The sequence below is a fragment of the Meleagris gallopavo genome, chromosome 3 (assembly GCF_000146605.3).
Source record: "Meleagris gallopavo isolate NT-WF06-2002-E0010 breed Aviagen turkey brand Nicholas breeding stock chromosome 3, Turkey_5.1, whole genome shotgun sequence".
Taxonomy (NCBI): domain Eukaryota; kingdom Metazoa; phylum Chordata; class Aves; order Galliformes; family Phasianidae; genus Meleagris; species Meleagris gallopavo.
Genome location: NC_015013.2, coordinates 72,786,005 through 72,798,378, shown reverse-complemented (window position 1 = coordinate 72,798,378; position 12,374 = coordinate 72,786,005). Strand labels below are relative to the sequence as shown.

Here is a 12,374-nt window from a genome sequence, read left to right as displayed (position 1 = left end):
ATAGTGCCTACTTTTGAGATACCACAATACTTCATAACTCTATGGTCAGAACTGTGACAAATAGGAAATAAACAGGCAAGGAAGTCATTGCAGTTCACTTCACCTTAGTGTTCACAGTTTCATGCACACAGCATTAGAAAGCTGTCCATTTGACATACTTTCCTTGTACACTTTCAATGAGGTCAAGCCACAGAAACCAAACGCTATGTATATAGTCACCTACTTTACCCATTATGCCTTTTATCATTAATATTTTTCAAGTAATTTCCAAACTCTTAACTCTTTCTTATCCAATCCGGATCCTGTACACCAACTCACTATGCAAGGCAGATCCCATCCCTACTGCTTTCTACCTATCCACGTGGATGCAAATAAACCTTCTCACATTTGCAGAGAACTATGACACAAAACCTGGAAAAATCATTGTGTCTCCGAATTTTAGTTATGCAAACTTCCTTACCAAGATAACCTGCCTGTACTAACATAAAGGGCAAGACAAGAACAGCTGGTCAGACTGGGCAGCAGGAACTGCAGCTGCTGCAGACAGCCAACCTACTACTTTGTCAAGGATGCACAGGACTTGTGCACTTCTGAGCAACCAAGGCTTCACAGTGGAACAGCAGGGCACAGTGCACTTTACAACTTTAAGGCAAACCTCATTTTTCTTTAAGAAAGATTGCCTGAGAGAAACTTAGTCTTCTGTCAGCTGTAGGAGACCAGTCCCACTTCTGGGCAAAGTGCGCTCAGGAGAAAAGGAAGGGAGGTTGCTTTGAATGTTTTTTTCCCCCTTGTGCTTAAATCATTCTCTACCAAAAGTGCACAGGCAAGAAAGGTTGCCTAGTAAACTGAGACTATGTCTAATATGCCACAGAGCTGGCCTAACAGTCTGCACGCATCCCCACGCCTGGCTACCGCAGGAATATTAGCTTTGTCATTAATAGCCTAATAGAAGTGGATAGTGAAAGCACTTAGCCCAGGAATCTCCAACCCCTGGCCTGCAGGCTGCATGCTGCCCAGCCCAGCCTGCAGCCACCTCCTGCCCTGTGCCATCATGGTGGCAGCTCTGTCCCACTGAGCAGCCCAGCCTCAGGCGTGCACCCATCACTCAGCAACAACCAAACGTTGGTGTGCAGTGGGCAGCCTGGAATGAAGCCAGGGCACAAGGACAGTGCAGTGCTGTGCCGACTCAAGTTACAGCAAAGAATTTTACACATTTTAATGCAATGGTTAAACACAGTACTGTGAACAGCAAAATATATGCAGCCCTGCTTTCCATCCTGATTAAGGAATTTGAGGACAGGTTTCGAGATTACCAAAACATTATCTATTTTTATTTGTATATTTGCAATTCTATTTTTTCAGTAGGCATTAATAAATAACTTTCAAATTTTCAAATTGAATGTATAGAGTTGCAATCAAATATTCAACTCAAATAGCAATCTGATCATGTATTTTTGCCAGACATAAGACTTATCTTACCAGAGAAAAAATATCCCTTGCTTCACAATCACACCTTATTCCTGTCATCGTAAAGCAAAATAAGTTTTGTTACCTGCCCCCTGAACATTGATTGAGGCCAAACAGTGGATGTGAGCACAGTGCAGCAGTGGGTGGTGTTTCATGTTTCAGCAGTGGTGACAGAGGTCACCTCTGCTGCTGTAGATTTGTGCAGCATAAAGGTTCTCACTCATTGCTGGTAAAGAGCTAAGGGTGGTGACTACAGTGAAAAATAGTGTTACTGGTTATTGTTTCCATCGAAATAAATAGAAGGCATTATTTTTGGTGCAACAAACATACATGTGGCCCAAGAAAACTCCTTTTCACTCAATGCAGCCCAGGCAAGCCTAAAGGCTGGACTCTGCATGACTTCACCTCTGTATTTCTGAATGAGAATGTGGACAAAATGCTCCTACTATACAAGTACTATTCAAGCCTACAGATGGAAATGCTGTGGAACGCAAAAATATTCAATGGCAAACAAAAAACAAACCTTGAAATCAATACTTAGAACCTATTTAATAAACAATGGAAAGGATGCTTTTTTTTTTTTTTAAGTCAGATACAAGTCTGCTGTGAGGGTATGCTTTATTTAACAAGCAACTAACACATTTTTGTCAGCACTTCTGACTTTATCTTGTGTTCAGTTCAGACACACTATAACGAAGTGCAAAAAAATTAATCTCACAAAAAATAACATGGCCAAAAGCCTCTAGAAGGCTTAATAATGGCCTAATAATGGTCTGCTTTTTCACTGTGAAGAAAAACAAACTCATTTCAACATATTTCAGGTTGAAGGATAATATACTGAAGCAACAATATTTATACAAACCAGTTTGTGAAAAAAATTAAGTGTAATTATGTATTTAATTTCTATAGAACTCAGTGCTTACAGGTTACTTTTTAAACTGTACAGATGCATAAAGGGAAACCAGGTTACTGATCACTGAGAATCCAGCCCTTCACAAAACCTTTGCCTAATTCTGCTTGACAAAAGCTTCACATCAGAGTGCTGCAAAGTAAACATGTCATCAAAATAGATAGATATACATTATAAACAAAGCAACTTCAAAATTACACTCCATCAGATCTGTTAGTCATGCAATCATTAATCGGTACAACACACCTCAAAATGTTTCAAGAAATTTACTGTGTTGCATTACAATGAAAAGCAAAAAAAAAAACCAAAAAGAACAACTTCAAAACACTTCTGTGCATGACTCACTATCTTGTTTTTATTCAAAATACTAGACGTGATTAATGCATTTCTGTAAGTGACAGACAAAACTCCTGAGGTTAATGTTATCCAGGAGGTACTTGTGGTTTAATCAGTAATCATATGCTTCAGAAAAGGTTAAAGGGGCAAAGAAGGTGTCAAACCAAAATTGCCTCAATAGATAAAAATCTTACAATCACAGTAACTACCTCCTATAATTTAAACTCTGCTAGCTTTTTTAAGGGAAAGGTGGTGTGCACTGATTGTAATTAAAACATTGTTAGTGTCAAAACAAGGAAGTAAAACATATACAAAGATTAAATATCACATTAAAAAATGTAGCAAGGTTTCCATAGTAATCAGAAAACTGAAATTTTTATAGGTTTGTTTTAAATATATTTTATCCTTATTTGTTCATGTTCTATAACTACATGCATGACTTTCAACATAGAGAATTACCTAGAAAACACCACATGTCATGTGTTCTTTTCAGAGAAACTAATGTATTTAAAAATGTAAAGTTTAAAATTCTTGCTTCTAGGAAAATAATCATGCATTTGAAATTAACTACTCTATTCTCTTATGTAGTAAGGTAGCTGAATTATAGGAGTAATACTGAACTAAAAGCACACTGAAAGGCTCAATAGGAAGTTGTTACATTTTGTGAGGTGTCTTCCTTGTGAATGACAGAAAATAAAAGTTAAAATCCTGATAAAGCAAACTGAAAGAAATAGAAGAGAAACTGAAGAGGGGAAAATAGCAGGACCTTGAGCTAAAAAAAAGAATATTTTCGAATGGAGCAATTTCTGAAGAGGGCTAATCAACAATAGGTACATTGTTGACAATAATCACACTGCAATTATAAGAATGAATGTATAATAATATTTAGAATGAATTTTGATACACTAACTACCTTGTCTAGTTTTTTTTTGACATTCAAACTAGACATACTTGGTCAAATCTATTCTGTCTGAGAATTAGAAGAGAATATATGGGATTTTAAACAACTACTTAATTAGCAAATACCTTAGCATGCATGCTTGAGATTAGCATTTGCTTACAAAATCATTGAGATGTATATTTTTGAAGATTAGTTCTCCCCACCATCTTCTCTGCAACCATGAAAGTCACCTTCACCTATACTTTCAGTTGAGTTATTCTGAATGTATACTCTTTCATCCTTATATTCTCTTCAAACGAGAAAATGAGTCCTTATCTTCTGCATCAAGTAGACTGTCAACACAGTTCCAGGATATCTTAAAACATTTGCTTTCCAAAGTCAATAACAGTAGTAATTTTGAAAAAGGATATCATACTTCATGAACCTTACCGCTGCTATAAGAAAATTATTTGTCTAGCCACTGACTGAAAGTGGTATCATCTGAATAACTTACGCAGCAAAATAAGAAATAACACCAACAATCAACAACAGAACAAATAGCCAAACACATCAATGCAGATGAAACCACTTTAACTACTAACATGATGGTAAATCTAAGGTAAGTTAGGGGACAACTGGTCAAGGACCAGTTTGGTCTGAAGAGTCTTTGTTTCAATTATTTAACAGGGTAAACAAAGAAAAAAGGTACCTTTGCCACTGGTGCTTTCCATTGTGTACAAGTAATCCATGTAAAAAGCCCCAAATCTCTGCATTCCAGCTATCTCTGTGTAGGTCTCCTACCAACAAAGCAAAGCAAACAAAGAAAATGTTGTATAAGGAAATAATCTTGAGATTACCAACTGATAGGCTGGTATGAGAGAGATATATTCGTGTTTGGATTTGAGCATCAACACACAGAAAGGCTTATCAAAACAAAGGACAGAGGTTATCCCAAAGAATTCACCTTTCTGGTAGGTGATATAACTTCTGTTTGAGGCCACACAAAGGCACATCCATAATTCCAGTGGACACACTGACCAATTCATCAATAGCTTCTAGTTAATTAGTACCTTTAATGGAGTGAATATTCTTCACTTGACCCCTCGCATCCAACAGATCTGCCTAATAACAACATTCAAAACTAAAGCTTATTTATTTATATTATCTTTAAACAGTAATAGCTTAGCAAGACTTTATGCCACTGAGTATTTTATACACACACACACACACACACACACACACACACACACACACAAAAAACAGACAAATCAAGGGAAGACAAATTTAAAGCTATGAGAAGTGTTTGAATATCTATGTTATTTCACTAATTAATTTCACTTCAGTTTAATGCAAATCTTCATGTTAAAGTTAACCAGTACTGGTGAGTATACTAACAGTAAAATATAAAAGAAATTAGATATATTCTAAATTGTAAGTGGCTTACCAGTACACTAACAACACAGGGCATCACACCTGGAAGTGACCATCTTGGTCACTGCATCCAGCCTTTAATAAGTCGGAACAGTCAGATAATTTAATTTTAATGTACAACAGACAGACTAACAATGACTGAAAATCTGTCTCTGCTAAGGTGGAATTAGCAAAACTTCCTCTAAGTAGAGGAATAGAGCTCACTCAGACAAAAGAATTAATGTGTCCCCAGATCAGATTTCCAAGAGAGTCTGTTGGAAGACCATGAACAAGCTATTGCTTCAGTGTAAAAAAGTATATACTGGACTTTCATTTTTCACATGTCTAATTTTCCCTGCAGTTGCTCTGTAGTTAGCATTTTTCAAAATCTCTAACAGTACACAGATCTTAAAAAAACATTCACTGGAAAGCATTAGAAAATGGTTTTTTTTTATAAGACAAAAGTTAATTCTCTGACCTTATGGTGAGCTGCATCCAATATAAATTCTGCACGAATACTATTATTTTCTGGACTTCTGTAATCAAACAGTGAATTGGTAAGATATGTCTTTCCTTTTACACTCGTATTTTCTCCACAGCTAAAGAAGTAGGCCTCCTTTGTAAAGCAGTCAAACATAATAATAGAGCAAGGGAAAAAAAAAGAACAATGGAGTTAATAGCAATTATGGTTAAAACACTAATTACATGAACTCCAGTCACATACTTCAATGAATGAAAACAAGACATCGTTTTAAGTTTTTTCTTTGAAGTTCCTGTCCACTCCCTCACTCTATTTTCAAGTTAATAAAAACAGCCTAAGCTAATACTATACAACTAATAAAGCAGAACACATACTAGTTTTAAGAGAAAATAACTTTAGACCATTGTTATTCTGAAATCTGTTCCATTGTCTTACCGATACACTCTTGTCACTACCTATTCCACTTCTCTGACTGACCAGTATCTTTTAGATGCTTCATTTAATCTATCCAAAACAATTAGTTATCTCAATATATAACCTGCTTTAACATTCTTCTTTCTTCGTGGTGTTATACATTCTCTTTCTCCAAATCCCAAATCCTCTTTCCTACACTTAAACTTTACTACCAAGAGTTATTCCTTCAAAAAGGCAACCTATGTGAGACATTTTTGTCAGCCATCCATTCTTAACCACACACAAAGCTAGAGAAGTCCCAAGTGTAGCAGCACATAAAGACAACAAGCAAACCTGTGTCAACAACACTGCTCCCATGGAGTTTTTCTTAATTTAAACCTAGAGTGTAGCAGAAAATGGAAAAGGAGCAATGGCCAAAAGTCCTTTATCAACTAATCTTCAGGACAGTCATTCACTCACTCCATGCAATCCAAAATTGAAGTAATTAACCTTAAACCAGATACTGCAGCTGGTGACTCAGTGGTTCAGCTATCTGGTAATACTAGCTCATACTCCCCCCGTTTAACCAATACAAGAGGATAACAGGAAAAGCAGATAAGGGAGTCAGCTCAAGGAGCCATCAGATTGAATGAAAGAATGGCAAGAGAGAGGGTCCCTGGCACTGACAACAAGGGGAGGGCACACACAGTACAAGAGTGACTCCTGAAGAATACCACAAGCAAAGAGCTACCAGTTGGACTTGGTACCTCTGAATGCATCTTTTTGAGCATGGTGACCCAAACACTTTCCTACCCAACTTAGCCCCTAGTATCTAATCAATATCTCACAGTTCTGGGATTAAGTACTGTGGGGCAAGCTGTATTAAAAGGCCTTGATAAAGTCAATGTATCCTGCATATCACTCGGTTTTTCCACAGGAGCACAGTCCATAAGCAGAAAATGGGTTTATCTCCAGCAATTTTTTCCATTATGCAAAAATGTTTCACTTCATATTTCAGTGCAGTAAGGAGCTTTTGTTCATTTATATTGCATTTCTGCCATAATTATGCTTTTTGCACATTAGAACAAGTCTCTTGATATTAAGAGAAAGCTGTTTTTGAAGCTCAACCAGGTTTAAGGCTCTCATCCTGTTAGAACAGCATTCTACAGAATCCTGCCAAAATCTGCTCTTCTGAAGCCAAGGGATACCATTCCACTATTTAAGCTCACTCTTCTCACAGTTTTAAACATCAGTCTCGTATTTCCTGCAGGCAAAGCTGCCATCCACTCTCAAATCCCCAACCAGTTCTTCCTTGCCTGCAACAATGCCAGCAGAGCATCTTACTCCATTTCACTTGACAACTGAAAAATGAGGCAATATACTTCTTTACTATTTTTGTTATTATCTCTATTACTTAGTACACATCATTACACTGAACTTCTATTGAATTGTGTACTTTCAAAAAAAATTTTAACTGTGTTGCAATTTGCTATACAAGATCTAACTACGCAAAAATACATCATGACTGGGGGGAAACAGAGGAAGTGGGCTTCTCAAAAAAAGTCTTCTGCAACTTCTCACTCTTAGATTCGAGTCTTTTCAACTGAAAGGAAAACACACTGAGCTCTATACTGTAGTGACACATCCAAAAAACTTAAATGACAACTGATAACACCAGCTTTTCCAATTCTTGCAATCAAATATTTTAATAAAGCATACCAGCACTGCTTTGTTCATTAAGTCAACTAATACTTCAATATACTCACTTCATCATTCCTATTCATGTTCTCTTCAAAGTCTTTAATCCCCATAATTCCTTTAAGGCACATAGCTTGGCAGCCAACAAAACCTATTTGGCAATCAAAGAAAAGTTCACCTTTCATAAGGACCTAGTGAGGGAAAAAGTGTGATATTTTGAAGAATTGCCGTCCATGACAAATAGAAAAAGAAAATGAATGGTAATATGTTTAACTTTCATATCTTTAGTGCTCTAATGAATAGTTAAACAAATATGATATTTATAATTTCTCTAAAATTCTTGTTATGGTGATCAGATGCCAGGTTAATCCCTTCCTATTTTATATGTGATTATTACACAAACAACAGCAGAATATGAAAATGAGTCATGAAGTAATTTCAAAAGATGCTGTGTCTCAGAAACTATTTACTACAGTAAGTAGTACAGTACAGTAATGAATAAAAAATTTATTGAAATACTACCTCAATTGTGGTTCCTTCTTGTTCCCAGCATAAAACTTCTTTGGATTTTACTTTCTGAGGACTATAGTAACTACTTTCAGCTTGCATTTCAGTGAGCTATGAAACAATAGGATAAACACCATATATAAGTCAATATTAGTATTAAACATATATAGTGTCATTAATACAGAGAACTCATGAAGACGAATTCAACTATAGACAATTTATTAACAAGCAGGAAACAGGTGCAGTTCAACAGCTGTGCCACATTATCCATATCAGAACTTCTCATACTCAACTTCTAGTTGAAGTATGCCGTAACAAAAAGTTTTCCATCCACTAGATAAGCAAACAACTTCTGTAAAGAGAAACTATGCAAAAGATGAAACAGATACACTGCTAGATCATTAGTGTGGTTTCAAATTAGTTTGTAAATTGCTGTAAAAATCCATAAATATGAATTATTTATTCTTCCCAGAAAAAAATTAAACAGACTGATAACATTAAGGAAACACTTTGAATTGCAATCATATTTATTTTGGGTGTTTTTTTTTTTTCCTATGGCAATTCAGAAAAACACATTCATATTTCTTGCATGATTTGATATAAACATTAAAAATGCTAGTACATATACACTGTTTAAAAAGTACATAATCTGGAGCTAAGACAAAAGGAAAAGAGATACAAAACATTCAAGAGTATTTTGCACTTAAAGAAAATAAACTGTTTATATTGAGCAGCTTAAGTAGATATAATTCTATTTTTTATATTAGAAATCCACAAGCTCTCATTATAATCATCAGGACTGCATACACGGTTGCTATTTCAAAGTAAAATTTTGTAATCCAAATGTTCGAGAAAATTGGATTTTTCAAGTCACTAATCACTCTTCAGCTGTGTGCAATTACTATAGAGGAAAAGCAATTAATTGATTACAAGAATCATTTTCACTGTTATTAGAAAACGCAACATTTAATTTGGCACGATTTTTAGCTGAAATGATATCAACTGTTCAGAATGCTAATGCAGAAACCTGACCTTTTTTTTTTTAAACCAAAATATGAACCACAAATTAATTCCATACATTCTTCGGATGTAAGCAGAACAATGAATTCTGTTTTCCTCCTAAATGTCACCATATTAGTCTTATACTTCACATTTAAAATTTATAGTTTAAGATGTTATATTCTAAGTAGTTTTTATCACTTCCTAATATAAAATACACAAGCTTGCCAAAGAAACACTAGGAAAGCTAGTCATTGGCAACCCTGCACATAGCAGGGGATGGAAACTAGATAATCAATATGGTCCTTTTCAACCCAGGCCATTCTGATTCTATGAAAGCCTTATCCAGCAAATTCTGTTCAAGAAAAGTTACTATTATTTTAACAAGCTTTCTCACATGAGGAAAGGGTGCACCAAATTAATAGTGTATGACAAAGCTCAAAAGAACATGCTGAACCACAATAATGAGAATTTAAAGTTTAGTGGTGTCCCAGAGATTTAATTAAAGGCAGAAGAAAAGTCTCCATAATTTCTTTAGCTTTTTTTTTTTCCTAAAAAACGATGGCTGAAGCAGATTCACAAAAGAATATGTTCGTTCATGCTTCATGCCCTTAAATTTTGCAATCAAGTTTGACAATAGACTGAAGATACGGACAACCCCTACAAAAAGCCCACAGCTCTCAAAATCATTTGTCTCATTCTCTCTACCAAAACGCTAAATGCTCTGCTACAACACGAAACAAAAATAAGGAGTCACGCAACCACTCAAACCACTGCCTCTGACACAAATGGCAAGCCAAACAGGCAAATGGAGAGGGAGGTGCTGCTGGTACTGAGGGCATAATCAGGCACGTTAACATTAAACAAGGGTTACTGAAGTACTGCACTTCATCCAAACATCTCAAAGTCATAGTAATCAACCTTAAATTCCTCTGCTCGTGGAAGCAGTATTGTTTCCCATTCAGAAGAGTTCTGGTCTTTACTTAACACAATTAAGTGTTAAACCAAGAGCCACATTCTACTACACTTATACATCTAGAACAGCTTGCATATACTTCGGTATGCTTTAAAAGTATTTTGCCAAATCAGAACATTAATTTTTTATTTCTATCAGTGTATTTCAGCACCCTGTTACAACTCTATTCCCTTCTGCAAACTCATGAAAGGGCTAATAGACAAGCCCAAAAACTATTTAGATTTTTTTTTTATTGAAAAGGAAAGAATAACATTACCAATTTAAATTCATATTTGCACACAAACTCCTCTAACGCTCATTCTCATGCTTTATCTAGTTAGAGCCCTTCCATAATAAACAAATACAAGCATTAGACAGGCAGAATATCACAATAAACTTCCACAAAAAGCCTTTTAAGATTTTCCCCAAAAAGCATTCATACAAGTGTATTAACAGGCTTCCCTTTCTCTTTTAGCGTTCATACTCGAATTCTACTTCAAATAGTAAAACCACCTTCCACTGAAGTTAACAAAGTATTATGTGAAATTAACTTACAACACTCCCTCTTTTCCTGTTATTATTCATTAATGTAATATTCCTAGTCTCAAATCAAACAGTAGATAAACAATCATGAAATCTTTATGCACCCTCAACAAACTCTTAAATCCTAAATGACGAAGAAATCCTCACCTTAAAAGTCACCGTTGCCTTTGAACAGTAAAATCCAATCGAAACAATAGGATCCTTGAGAGACTGAGATTTCTGCTGATGCAGTGTTGTTCCATCATCAATTCCACCAGATTCATTCTCCTCATCATCATAACTCACAATGGCAGGAACAAAAGACCAGGCCCAAGAAACCCATCCTTGTTGCTGATCATCATCTTGATGCAGATAAGGATCTTGAGTCACATACTGTGCAGGATATTGCATTACTGAGCCTGTTTCATCTTCTGCACCTTTTAATACAAGAACTAAGTCAAATTTCAAAATCACCCATGCTTAATAGTTCATTTATTGTATTCAAAACTACAGCACACCAAGTATATCTAGTACAAGACTCCCCATATCATCCTGAAATATTTTGTGTACAGTCATAGAACATACGCTTAGTAATTAAAAATTCCTACTTAAGCTTTCAAATACTCGTTTGCTTCAGAAAGATCTACCTCTTCAAAATATTAAGGGTTTTTGCAAAAATTTTACTGTGGTACACTTGCAACTACACCAGAAATTCTCTTGAAAACATGTAGGATTGAAGACTTCTTTCAATAGGCATCTTCTGAAGCTGCAAATTAAATCCTACTAAATAGCGACATATTATCTTACAGATTTCAACTTCAAAAATGAAAATTAAAAAATGAATTCATCTGCAAAAGCTATAGCAAGGAAGATGTAGACATCACAGCACCAAAAATAAAGGTTGAAAACATCTTTTGTTTCAAGTATTGTAAGATACAGGTTTATCTACATTTTGCAAAAAGCACACACCATCTGTAAACAAATAAGCCAAACATTGGTTTTCTGTGGAAAAGAATAATATACAGAACAGAGGTATTTTTCCAAAGATTCCTGATCCAAATGTGCACTGCACAATTAACTTAGCCTGCCTAGCTTCATCATTGTTCTTATGAGAGTCTAGAAAGGTATTAACTATTTCACAGTTCCATACACTGTGCATGATGCAGTGTAGTTCCCCCAGGGAAAAAAGATATTGAGCACTCTATCAAACAGACCTAAGTATATTCAATTTCTATTTACTTGTTTTCAAACTCAGAGGACCGACTCTAATAGGTAATACTAAGAATTATAGCTTCAGCACTATTAGTCTTCACACTAGAATGAGGATGAACAGGTGTCCAAGTTACATAAACACTGACAGTACTGACAGGAAAAAAACAAAAACCACAGCAGAATCTTCTGTACATGCTTTAATACATCTCATAAGGGCAAAGCAAGCTTCCTCCAACTCTCCTAAAAAAAGGAACTAGTATCAAGCATGGCTCAAGTAATTTAGCCTAGACTGTGTTTGGCAAGCACAAAAGAAATGGTGGAACGTGTGCCAAAAAAGAAAAAGTCTAGAAGTGGAGTATGTGGGTTATGTACAAGAGTCGGTCCATGTAGTCCACATCAACTACAAGCAGTCCTGTTAAGCCACGACTTAAAGTACCTCTTGCTGCAGTACGTCTACACACAAGACAACAGTAAAAATGCAAAGTAAGAGTGTTATAGTTTTCATTAATATTGTAGAAGTCATTAAGACAGAACAGCAGATAAAATTATTTTATCTATATACTGTAAGACAGAAAATGAAGATGCAGATGCACCTTCTATCACA

The 12,374-nt window shown here is 35.6% G+C and overlaps 1 protein-coding gene across 7 annotated transcripts in view; it reads right to left on the bottom strand.

Annotated features, from left to right (window-relative positions):
- The window catches only part of VPS13B (vacuolar protein sorting 13 homolog B), a 416,489-nt gene that overhangs the window by 354,114 nt on the left and 50,001 nt on the right, over positions 1–12,374 (bottom strand). For all 7 annotated transcript variants that reach the window (XM_010709173.3, XM_010709170.3, XM_019614165.2 and 4 more), the window contains 5 exons: positions 10,727–10,995; positions 8,098–8,193; positions 7,644–7,766; positions 5,482–5,619; positions 4,303–4,390 (listed from right to left, as the gene is read on the bottom strand). In XM_010709173.3, the coding sequence (XP_010707475.1) occupies positions 4,303–4,390; positions 5,482–5,619; positions 7,644–7,766; positions 8,098–8,193; positions 10,727–10,995 (714 nt within the window). The remainder of the gene's footprint in view (positions 1–4,302; positions 4,391–5,481; positions 5,620–7,643; positions 7,767–8,097; positions 8,194–10,726; positions 10,996–12,374) is intronic.